At 38.8% G+C, this 13096-nt stretch overlaps 1 protein-coding gene across 1 annotated transcript in view; it reads right to left on the bottom strand.

Annotated features, from left to right (window-relative positions):
* Nucleotides 1-567: 567 nt before the first annotated feature.
* LOC101841069 (solute carrier family 5 member 4A) overlaps nucleotides 568-13096 on the bottom strand; it is a 33874-nt gene continuing 21345 nt past the window's right edge. Inside the window, exons 10-15 of the mRNA XM_005070738.4 lie at nucleotides 11946-12053; nucleotides 10692-10842; nucleotides 8292-8460; nucleotides 7191-7406; nucleotides 3253-3355; nucleotides 568-995 (exon numbers count right to left, since the gene is read on the bottom strand). Coding sequence (XP_005070795.2) covers nucleotides 781-995; nucleotides 3253-3355; nucleotides 7191-7406; nucleotides 8292-8460; nucleotides 10692-10842; nucleotides 11946-12053 — 962 coding nt within the window. The 3' untranslated portion in view covers nucleotides 568-780. The remainder of the gene's footprint in view (nucleotides 996-3252; nucleotides 3356-7190; nucleotides 7407-8291; nucleotides 8461-10691; nucleotides 10843-11945; nucleotides 12054-13096) is intronic.

A 13096-nucleotide genomic window follows, 5' to 3' on the forward strand; every position in this document is an offset into this window, starting at 1 on the left:
ATGAAAAAAGGATTTAGGACTCTGCCTACTTCACTTACTTACATGAAGTCACTTTAGTAGTTTTATAAATTATAAACTATTTACTTGGAAGGATGACAAAAACATCAAGTCTGGCATAATTTATTAGGCAAAATTACCAACTTGCACCAGGCATTGGTGGCACATACTTTTAATCCCAGCACTTGGGAGGCAGAGGCAGGTGGATCTCTGTGAGTTCGAGGCCAGCCTGGTCTACAGAGCGAGTGACAGGATAGGCTCTAAAGCTACAGAGAGAAACCCTGTCTTGAAAAACCAAAAAAAAATGCACAATATGATTTTTGCTTATCCAATATTGTTGCGGATGTGATGGGAAAGTCCTGCGTATATGTCAATAGAGCACTGTTGGCCAATAGGGAAGCAAGATAGGTGGGACTAGGAGTTGAGGAAGATTCTGGGAAAGAGAGACACGGCAGAGACAATGTAGCCCACCAGAGAAGTAAGATGTCCAGACCCTTTTCTCCGTTAAGAGAAATACTTAGATTAACAATTATGGGTTAGCCAGTAAGACACAAGCAAACAGCCAACAGCTTCATAATTAATATACTTCCTGTGTGTTATTTGGGGACTGCAACTGTGGCAGAGCCCAAGCAGGTGGTGGGGAAAAACCAAAGCGGCTGGTGGAGGAAAATTACACAGATAGGCTCTAAAAGCTACACAGAGAAATCCTGTCTTGAAAAACCAAAAAAAAAATGCACAACATAATTTTTTGGTTATCCAATATTGTTGTGGATGAGATAGAATTCAGCCAAAATAGCCATAGAAAAAAACTGCCACAGTCAGGAGGACAATGACATTGATGTTCACAACATTCTTCCAGAAGGGCTCCTCCGATGTGTCTGTGAGTTTCTTCTTCAGGACCTCTTCCTCTTCTTTAGACAGCTTGGGTCCTGATTTTTGTAAACCACAGAATAAGTCATAAGTCTTCTTGAGACATCCACGATGTTTCTCAGTTTGGTCTGGAACAAAGAAAGAAAAATAAGCCATCACTAAAGATGGGTAGAACATCTGGTCAATGCTGTAGAGATGTTTGTAAACAGTGATCACGATTTTATAATAGCCAGAAGAATCCTGAGAAAATATTTATAAATGTGACTATTTAAAAGCTGGAACATGGGGCTGGAGAGATGGCTCAGAGGATAAGAGCACTATCTGTTCTTCCAGAGGTCCTGAGTTCAATTCCCAGCAACCACATGGTGGCTCACAACCATCTATAATGAGATTTGATGCCCTCTTCTGGCCTGCAGGTATACAGACATATGCTGGATACATAATAAATAAATGTTTTTTTTAATATCTTTTATTTATTTATTGTGTATACAGCCTTCTGCCTATAGGCCAGCAGAGGGCACCAGATCTCATTCAAGGTAGTTGTGAGCCACCATGTGGTTGCTGGGAATTGAACTCAGGACCTCTGGAAGAACAGTCAAATGCTCTTAACTGCTGAGCCATCTCTCCAGCCCTAAATAAATAATTGTTTAAAAAATAAAATCTGGAACATATCTCCAAAAGTAAATATAAAAAAGTGATGAAAGGAGGGTAACATGAAAGAGGGATTAGCACCCAATACCACAGAGGCTTTTCTGGCCTCAATATACAATTAAAAAAAGAAGGGATAGACCATTTAGAGATCCATTTAAACATACTTTAGAGTTAATAGACAATGAAAAAGAAGAACAAGTTACCTTAAGCTCACTTTAAACATTAAAACTATATAACAATACCGATCATCACAACTGGGGGCCAGAATTCCAATAATGTGTTTCATGAAAATATCTTTATGACAATATCCTAGGATCTCAGTGTGTGTAAAGGAAGCTGAGGCATCCCTCCTGCTATGGATGTACTGGAAAGAATATTAAGAAACGAGCTTGAAGCTAGATACTTAATCACCATATATGAAGATAGAGATGTTCACATGTAGCTGAATGTCATCCCGGCACCTGGTGTAGTAAGTACCATGATGGACAGAAAGATGCACACTCAGTCGAGTGGATGGATGTATTTCCCACCTATCAAGTTATCTTCCTCATTGGGCCAGTGAGATCCCAATGTTTTGATTTGTTATTCAAACAACTTCTCTAGAATTGGATAACTGCAGAAACCAGGTTGAGTGCAGGTGTCATCTGTCATCAAAGAAGCTTGTCTCCAAGTACATGACATCATTACGGAAAAGCACAACCTGGCGCAATGCAGAGGTCAAGCATCTCCATCACAGACCCTGCATCTGTGGCTCAAGGAACATCTTGCAAGAGGGGTCACAGAGAGTGTAGGAGCCAGAATACCAGAAAATCTGCTGTGAAACATTCTTTTACAGATGGCTGTGTCTTTAGTTGAGGTTTCTACTGCTGTGATGAAACGCCATGGCCAAAACTCAAGTTGGGGAGGAAAGGGTTTCTATCTCAATATACTTTCAGGTAACAGTCCATCACTGAAGGAAGTCAAGACAGGAAGCCAGGGATGGCCCCACCTGCCATGGGCTGGGCCCTCTCCTATCAATCACTAATAAAGAATGTACCTTACAGCTTGATATTATGGAAGCATTTTCTCAATTGAGATTCATTCCTTTCAGACAAATAGTTTGTATAAAGTTGTCTTAAAACTAGCCAGCACAGGCTGTATAAGCAAGACAAGAAGGATGACAATATTAATAGACTTGTTAACATGGAAGGAACATAAAAGTCTCACCACATTCTACTCCTAGGCAAAAACTACAGGCAACTAATGACTGCCAAGAATGGGAGGATTAACCCTTCCTAGGGATGAGCCCCTAACTAGTTAACGTGACACAAAGAAGTCAGCCCCGAAACCATACACACACAACAGAAACAGACTCGGCAGGCTGTATTTATGTATTTGTGGATACACACATATGCACGTAACAGTATTAATTAGAGAAAAAGAGTACAATTGATGGGAGGAATTGGAGGGAGAGGGATTGGGAGGGGCAAGAGGGAGCAAAGGGAAGGGAAGAGTACTGTGATTACACTTTAATTAAGAGTATGTATCGAGCCGGGCGGTGGTGGCGCACGCCTTTAATCCCAGCACTCGGGAGGCAGAGGCAGGCGGATCTCTGTGAGTTCGAGGCCAGGCTGGACTGACAGCCTCCAAAACAATCAGAGAAACCCTGTCTCGTTAAAAAAAAAAAAAAAAAAAAGAGTATGTATCAAAATCCCCAGTAAGCCACACTATGAAAAACAGTATGTGACACATTACCGTCTTCAGTCCCATCATCAGCTTCTTCCTCTCTTTTTTCTTCTGCATACAAATCAATTCTTTCCTCCTCACTGTTCCGGAGAGCCCAGCACAGGCGATACAGCTTAGGGGAGACCAGAGGAAGCGTTAGCAAAAGACACACGTTTGCAAACACTGAACAATATTCTCATTTTTGCATAATTAAAAAAATCAGACTGCACAGAGGGGTATCATAGATTTAATGTATGGTCCTCATGCCATATCACACTCCCCAAAACACACGAACCATTTAAGATCATTTCTGTTTTTAATCCTTTGGGAAATATTTAGAAATTTGAAATTTCTAAAACTCTTATTTTGGGTTTTATACTTCAGAAAAGTAGGAAATTAACCTAGCCTAAGTTACACCTTGATGTCCCTCATTGTCCTTATTGTCTACTGTTATTAGTAACTTCACTGTCATTTCATTGTCTTTATTGTCTGTCAATAGCAAATTCATTGTTATTCCATTGTCCTTATTTTTTAACTGCTAATAATAACTTCATTGTTATTTCATTGTCCTTCTTTCAATAGTAACTTCATTGTCCTAAACATGATTTCATTGTTCTTATCATCTAATTCTTAGTAGTCACTTCATTGTTATTTTCAGTCTGTCTAGAGATTGCTTTTGGCGTTTAATTTTGTTATTGTTGTTGTTGTTACATAGGTTCTCGTGAAGCCCGGGTTGACCTTGTACTTGCTATGTAGCTGAGGATATCAAACTTCTGAACTTCCTGCCTCCACCTCCCAGGTGCGTGCACCATCATTCCTAGATTAAAGGTTTTACTAATCACGCAATAGTTAATACGCATTCATGTGGCATGGAGCACTAATTTGATAATATATGCAATGTGTAATTATTAAATCAAGGAAATTAGCAGTTCCATTTACTTTTGTGGGTGTGTGGAAAGCCTTCAAAGCCCTTTCCTCTGGTTCCTTATAAATTACATAACAAATTGCTGTGAAGTATCATTATTGTTCTGCAGCATGCCAGAAGTTATTTCTCTGACACAGTCTATGTTGAAAACTGTCACCAGATCCTTCTGCCCTCTTTGTCCCTCTTCCTATTCTGTGATGACGATGGATTGTTATTGTTGGAAGTTCTATTTCTGTATCTACTGTATTTAGACCGCTATCTGTGTTCAATTCTTGAATTGTAAGTGTAATCACACATCCCTCTCCTGTCCTGACTCAAAACTGTCCACTGTTGCTATTTTAAACTTTTAAGTTTTATGAAATTTTGACTATCATTTGTCCACTATAGCATCAAGGTTCTCTTACTTTGTGTATTGATTAAAACTTTTGAAAATACATAGAATATATGTTATCATGTAATTTTTTACCATATATGCAAGAAGTGTGGTTTAATGCAATGGATAATTAAGACACATAATGCCAGAGTTATTCTAAGGAAACTGGTCCAAATGCTGATAGGTTTACAGCCCATCATATTCTCAAAGTCACACTTAACTTTAGTTTTTCCAAGAATTTGACACAGCTTTATTGAAATTTGATAATGGCTTCTTACTTGTATTCACATGCTTTCGCTTCAGTACTCGGATGCCTTACCAAAGCTCCTGACATTTGAGCCATCTTTTGTGTTTTAAATCAACCCTTTTCATTATTCTTTTTTTGAGACAGAGTTTCTCTGTGTTGCTCTAGCTTTTTGGGAACTCACTATATAGGCCAGGCTGGTCTTGAACTCACAGAGAACCATCTGTCTCTTCCTCCCAAATGCTAGGATTACAGCATCATCACGCCCTCCTTTAATTAAAGCTATCCTCTTGAGACATCTTGAATCCTGCTCTAATCTGGGCTATCACAGACTTGCCTCATCTTCTGTCCCAGGATATCTCTTTATTGCTTTACTAGGTGAGGCTTACAACACTTCACTACCTATGAATGGATATCTGTTGATACTCTTGCTCCTGTACCTGCCTTCAAAGGTCAACTCTTGTGGCGTATGCACAAAACAGAACATAAGTGAGATAGTCTCACTGGAGCTCTAGACAAAATTTCATTTAAAAACCAATAATAAATTATGGCTCTTTATTGTAGCAGAAAGAAGTTCAACATTCTGTTTACTGATGTGGAAATGATGGCATGCTTCCTGGTACTCAATCAGTCAATAGCCAATATTCAGTGTAAATATTTAGTTACATATTCTGGTGACATGTCATTGATAAAATAATTTCACAATCGTAGGCACTGAGTTTTCCCTTCATACATCATGTACTGGCCCTCCCCTTGAAAATGCAAACAAGTAATGCTTCAAGGTAGAGTGATAAAGAAAAAATACATAAAAGGTTATATAATGCATAAATATGGTAGTAATAAACAACATTTGTAAATTAATATAATAGTGCAATATATAAATATATATAATGACAAGCTCTCTCCCCTACCTCCACACTCCAAATAAAGAAACAGTCTAGACTAGAAGCCATTGAAGAGAATGTATCAAAATTGCGATAAAGATACTGAAGTATAGCTCTTCACAGTTATTGGCTTCCGGAGGGAGTGGGTATAGGGGAAGACTCAGTTTTCTTGAAGTGGCTGGCTTCTGGGAATTTGGCCATGCTCCAGTGAGTATATGGGCAACTGGTCATGTTAGAAAGTAAATAAGGTAAAAAGAAAACAAAACAAAACTTTGGAATCACTGAGATAGATAATGGAGTATTTTCTCTGAATTCACAAACTACGAATGGTCTGAATATTGTAAATGTAATTCTTGCTTGGTAACTCTTTTGTAGTATATAGTTTTACTATGTTGAAGATAAAACCTTTCATTTTTATTTGGACAAAAGGGGGAAATATTATGAAGTATTAAGTTAAGATGTGTTATATACATTTATGGCATGGAATTTTTGTTTAATGGTACGCAGATGGGTTACATTCTTTTATGCTGCATTTGTTTAAGCTGTGAAGCTGTGATACTTTGCCTGTCTTAAACACCTGATTGGCCTAATAAAGAGCTGAATGGCCAATAGCTAAGAAAGAGAAAGTACTAGGTGGAGCTGGCAGGCAGAGAGAATAAATAGGAGGGTAAATGCAGAGAAGAGAGGAGCGAGAAAAGAAGGGAAGGAGGGTATCAGAGGCCAGCCAGCCACGGGGAAAGAATGAAAAAAAGGTATACAGAGTAGAGAAAGGTAAAAGCCCAGAGGCAAAAGGTAGTTGGGTTGATTTATGTTAAGAAAAGGTGTCTAGAAATAAGCCAAGCTCAGCCTGGGCATTCATAAGTAAGAATAAGTCTCCATGTATTCATTTGGGACCTGGGTGGTGGTCCCCCAAAGAGCAAAGAATTAAAAAAAACTACATCCTAGAGAGACCTAGTTCAGATTGTCTGGTCTCTTGTAAGATCATGATCTGTCTATTGGACAATAGACATTAGCCCCTTCACAGTATCTATAACAATGGCTTAGACATGCTCTCCAACTGTACCTCAAAACTTTTGAAATAGTATGCTCACTGTTTTATTATTATTATTATTATTATTATTTGTGTGTGGTGTGTGCTTGTGAGTGCATTCACAGGTATGAATGGCAGTCAGAGGATGATTTTGTGGAGTCAGTTGTGTGATCCGTGTTTGTGGGTGCATTCACAGGCATGAATTACAGTTACAGTGTGATTTTGTGGAGACAGTGCCCTCCCCATCCACCTTTATGTGGGCTCCAGGGACTGAACTCAAGTTGTCGCTTGGCTTGTTCAGCAAGCCCGTTTACTTGTGGAGACATCTCACTGGTGCTGACAACCATTTCTTAGCCTCTTAGCAATATGCCATTGCTTCACACATACTCTAACAAATTGTTCAGTTGACTACCTGACTGGTTATCTTTTAGGTTCCTCCTAAATCTACTAGTTCAACAATCCCATTATGCAAACTTTGAAAGCAAATGACCTCTAGTTTGTGTATCACTCACGTGTACATCAGGAATGGGTTTTGTTAAGAATGAAACTCCCAGGATAACCAATACAGACACGGAAAAGATAATGATGGCATAATACAGATAGTGCACTCCACAGATGATCTCGGGGCAGTTACTGGGAGCCAGGCAACTCCCTGTCCCATATGAAAACTCTGCGATCATACGGATAAGGCCCATCACAAGTCCAGCCATCAGACCCCAGAATGCTCCCTGTTAAAAACAAAACAAGAACACAGCCAAGAGAGCTTAGGAAATAAGAGATACTCATTCAGGGAAGTCATAATTAGTTACAACTGTACTCTTAGGTAATCACCAACACACTGGGCAGATTGCAAACCCAAGCTATCAGCGGGAAGTGTCTGTCCTCTGTGGCCTTGAAACGCCACTGCACTGTTGACTGTCCAACCACAGGACTCTGCTGTCAGCACCCACCCAAAATGAAAAATGTCCTGATTTGTCCTTTATATGTAGAGTAAAAGCTTATGCTTTATCATGTAGACCAAATAGAATCACAATATTCATGCCACACAATTTGAAGAGCCAAGAAAGAGCACTAGACATAAGTGCTACTAACATGTCACTTTCCTGAAATCACATAATATAGTAAACAACTGGAAACACATAAGGGATTAGACATACAAAGTAAAAGATCAACTATTCCTACCACAATAACGACGAACATATTTTAATTTTTTACTACCTTTTTAAGAAGTATTTACTATAATATCTCATTTGATCCTCCTAGCAACTTGTATGAAATAGGTACTATTGTCATCTTCACTGGATAGAGTCGAGTCTGTTGCTTCATATCAGTGTATTAGTGTCCTGATGGGACACTAACAGTCCATCTCCTAAACCGTTCCCCAGCACTGCACTGTGAACATGTTTTATAAGCCATGTAAGGACTGTATTATGAATGGAGAGCACAAGTGTCAAACCACACTTTAGAAAGGATCAGACATTGTGGTGAACACAGGAGAAGCTGAGACAGGCCTTGAGTGAACATATGTAACAGCAAGAATACATCCTGTGATAGCAGCGAGAGAAACAAATTTTCTTGCACCCACAGGGAAAATCCTCCCTGTTTTCACTTACTTGCTCATTGACTCTTTTGCAGAAGATGCCGAGCAGGAAGACGGCTGCAATGGGAGGCCCAAGGTAGCTAGAAATGGATTCTGTATAATGGATCAGCTGTCCACCTTGAGATACTTCTACTATTGGGACCCACAAGATGCTGGTGACAATTAACACAGTGACAAACAGCCTGTAGAAGTAATTCAGACATTAAACAACAGCACCATAGGCATATTAGTTGAGTTTTTAAAATTTATCCTCATGCCATTCCTCATTTTCAAAACAAAACTAAGTTTCTTGAATGGATATGAACCCAGTTAATTCAATGTCAACAACATTCATCAACACCTGTCATAAATGCTTCATCTAAGATTAATGCTTCCTAATAAGACAGATATCAGCTGTTGTTTAATCACTTTAATTCAATGAATATATCTCAGAAATCAATGCCGTATTAGTTTTGTTGATTGATAGTTATTTGTGTAATAAAGTAGAATACAATTTCTGTTTCTTAGCTAGAGAAAACTGAGTTTCCATAAGTAAAGATTAAAACAGCCTCCATCTTTCCCAGAATACTAGATGAATTGTGAAGAAATACTAGTTTTTCTGTATTCTTGTCAGAAAGGGTTGGTTACGTGTTGACTAGAAGATCCTGGGTTCCATAAAGATGAACTATATGGTTTTCTACACCCAAGGTATTCTATGCTTTGTGGATGAATAAATGAGAAACTATAATTAACAGGATTCTGCTTGAAGACTCATCATCTCTGTATTCACCTGAAACACAGGCATGGTGGTGAATCAATGGAGGAACAAGCATTCGGGCAGAGAAATAAGACACCAAGTGTCCACTTATACTCTACAGAATCTCTGCCACCTTGCAACAAAACTTAAATGTGTTAACCACGAAGTCCAGAAAATGGTCACCATTCAGTAAAGTACGCCATTGCTGCTGTTGTTGTCCCCACTGGAATGAACACCAGACGCTTCCCCACCCACTTTGATTGCGTTCTGTCAAACGCTCAAGTGGTCCAGCACTTGAGGTAAATGATAACTTGTTTTCATCATTTGAAAAAATACCCTAATTGTATTACTCAATGTCAGTAAGTATACAAGGAAAATGACTGATCTGTTATTTTACCAAGCTGTTTTTTTCTAAGTCATAATAAATCACAATCACTGAGAAAGTTAAACCAAAGCAGTATGGCCATGACCGATAGAGCAGATAAATGCTGTGGCATTAATTAGTGGAATACCATACAGCAAGGAACTGAAACAAATTGGACATGGAAACATGGCACAATGTCACAAAAATAACATGAGCCAAAGAAGCCGTATATCGTGCATGAAATGCACGCCTTTTAGTGTATTTATGATAACTAGAGCAGGAAGACTCCATTAATAGCATTAGAAGTTCTAGTGGTTAACCTTGGAAAGAAAGGAACTGAGGGGAGTTCTGGATTATCGTAATTATTATTGTATGTTATTCCTTATTATATTGTGTGTATTAATATTAGTAATTGATACTAGTGTGTGCAGTAACTACCTGTGTGTTCCGTTTGAGATACATCATTAAACCGTATAATTATGTTCTCCATGTCCTCTGTATGTATGTAATGTATGTCATACTTTAATCTTTAAGTCATTTTACAAAATGCTGACAGTGAATGAGCTACTTGATAGTAATGAAGAGGAAAATGGGGTCTTTCTTATCTACACTCCCCGTTGGTTATTTTTACTCCATTTGTCTTCTAGACTCCCAGACTACTTAGGGATTGACTGGTTGACACGACCCTTTAAAAAATTCTTCAACTAGTCCCTTACCCAAGTCTGTCCCTTTCTAATATCTAATCTTTTAATGAATGTAAGGTTGGTTATCTTAATTGTGGTAGTAACTTAATTCATTATCCCTTGCATGTGATATACTCGGATGAAGCTATTAGAGTAGATGGTAACTTGTGAAGATGTGATGAGAGGGGGTTGTGAGAGGAGAAGTTAAAACAAAAAAAATCGCTTGAAAAATATGTAAAAGCAAAAAAAATTAAAAATATGAAAAAGCAAATGTCTCATTTAATTGTCCTCAGTTTCTGTATGTGTAAAGAGATGGGTTGGACTAAATTGTCCCAGGTGTGCCTTCTCCCACTGTAGAGTGGTAATTATTATTCTTTTGTTTGTTTTGAAACAGGATTTCTCTGTATTGTTTTGGAGGATGTCCTGGAGCTCGCTCAGTAGACCAAGCTGGCCTTGAACTCACAGAATCCGCCTGCCTCTGCCTTCCGAGTGCTGGGATTAAAGGCATGTGCCACCAACGCCCGGCAGAGTAGTGATTATTTTCATTAAAGACAAGGACATGCAAAGTTTAGTTCATCTCTATGTCTTCCTTTCCTGAGAGGAGTCCTAGGCTGAGACCAGGTTCCTCACCGTCCAACTATCAGGAGCTCTCTCTCAGATGCCTTCTTCCGCATCTTGGGGTAGAGGTCCATGGTGAAGAGGGTGCTGGCGCTGTTGAAGATGGAGGTCAGGGAGCTTATGAGAGAGGCCACCATGGCTGATAGCATCAGGCCTCGAAGTCCTGGGATCAGAAGAGGTGAAGTTCTGGTTAGTGGCTGCATGTCATTTTCTATGAGGGCTAGGCTAAAAGTAGGGTGTTGCTTCAAGATAATAGATGTTTCTGGAACATTGGCTATCAAAATACACATATGATAGAAATGCATATGACACTTCCTACATAATTCCTGGAGCTCTCAGTATCACACAGTGGGTAATGTAGTCCTCAATACAAATTCAGATGCCATCTACTGAAGCAGAGTTTTAGAATAGAATAAATCATGTAAGGCCTTCTTACTTTATGGTGATCTCTTGGCCACACAAAATCTAGTTAATGGTTCTGCTGTTTCCTGGGAGGAAAAGCCAAGAATTTGGAACCACTGGAACCTGATTCTCTAGTTCCCCTGGCCCCACATCTGCTAGAACAGAGGATGGGGGAATGTGGTGTCAGATCTGTGGGCTGTGCTCCCTTCATTAAATGTGCCTGTGTATCAGGATGACGAAAGGCCATGGAAGTATTAACCTAAGTTTTCACCTGGCCACACCTGAGTTCTCTACCTTGCTCTGCTTCAATTCACCACAGTCACTTCCCAGCATCTTAATTTTTCACCTTCTTCACATGTTCAGCTTACTCTATATCCCCGGAAACTGAAACATGAATCTAAATGGTAGGGAAACTCATGTTTGCAACTTCACCAATGTTTGTGGGCACCCAAGATAGCGTCTGGGACATAATACATTCAATAAGTGATTACAAATTGAATAGGTGAAATCTAATGTCTGAGTGTCACTGGCTCATAATTAACCTTGACTTCTCTGGATAGATAGGTCAGTGGTTAAACAATGCTTTTTATTAGCAAAAAAGAAAATCAAAGTACTCTTAATTCTCTTCAGTCCTGAATCTAAATAGTCAAGATTCTACTAACAGGGAACATCTGGTCCATCCTTGGAATGTCTAAGCTCAACATATATGGTAGGCAACATGTGAAAAGTACCCAAGAAATGTCCCCAAACAGAACTGAATTAATGGAAGTAAAATAATAATTACTGAAGGTTATACCACAACCCACAGGAAGGGTCATCTACAGAACAAGCCTCTGAAGCTGTGTGAGCCCAGTTTTTACTTACCCATGGGCATCAGTTTCAGTACCATTGTTGGGTAGGCATAGTTTGTGCAACCGATGTCAAGACCACACTGCTTTACACACTCTGAAGGCACAACACAGGCCACCATATCTGGGGAGATATTCAGAGGTGAGTTCAGTGAGCTGGACCTAAGTAAATGCAGTCTGTAACCATTGGACAAAGAAGTGAGCTCATGGGTAAAAGAAAAGTCACTTGCCTAGAAATAGAGATTCTCTTTTGAATTTTTATGTCAAAATGACATAAAATTACCATGGAGGCATAGTCAGCAGCTGAGGCAGCAATAAGATCAGGTGTAGCAACTGTGCCACAGATATGAAAACAACAAAAAGGCAGAGAGAGAAAATACAGATTAACAAATTTAGAGATGAAAAGGGATACACAACAATAGGCACTGAGGTAATCCAGAGAACTATAAATTAGAAAGGAAGAAATCAAAATATCTTTATTTGCAGATTTATGATAGTATATATTTATAAGTGGCCCTAAAAATTCCATCAGGAAACTCCCATATCACCTAAGCACTTCAGCAAAGTAGCTGAATACAAAATTAACTCACAAAATCAGTAGCCTTTCTATACACAAGTGACAAGGGACTAAGAAAGAAATCAAGGAAACAAAATATTCCATGATAGATTCAAAGCATATAAAATATGTTGGGTTAATTCTAATCAAGCAAGTGAACAACTTGAATGATAAAAACTTGAAGACATTGAAGGAAGAAAGTGAATAACATATAAGAAGATGGAAAAATCTCCCATGCTCATGGATGGGTAGGATTAATGTAATAAGGAAATGTCCATCCTACCAAGAATAACCTACAGGTGTAATGCAATCCCCATCAAAATACCAGCACAATTCCTCACTGAGCTTGAAAGAAAACTTAGACCTTAGACGTCCTTTCATTATATATTGTGGCTTCCATTTATTTTGTTTTTTATGGAATTCCTATGAGTGCAATCTTGTGTGTCTCTGTGTCTATATGTGGGTTTTGTGCTTTTTATTTTGCTGTTCTCCATTCCTCTGTTTTGTTCTGTTACAATTCTTTTGTTTTTATTTTATGTTATTCTTTAGAGTCTTGTTTCTAAGAGACAGAAAAGAGTATGGATTCAGATATGAGGGGAAATGGGGGAGGG

The sequence above is a fragment of the Mesocricetus auratus genome, unplaced genomic scaffold (genome assembly GCF_017639785.1).
Source record: "Mesocricetus auratus isolate SY011 unplaced genomic scaffold, BCM_Maur_2.0 Super-Scaffold_100027, whole genome shotgun sequence".
NCBI classification, from domain to species: Eukaryota; Metazoa; Chordata; class Mammalia; order Rodentia; family Cricetidae; genus Mesocricetus; species Mesocricetus auratus.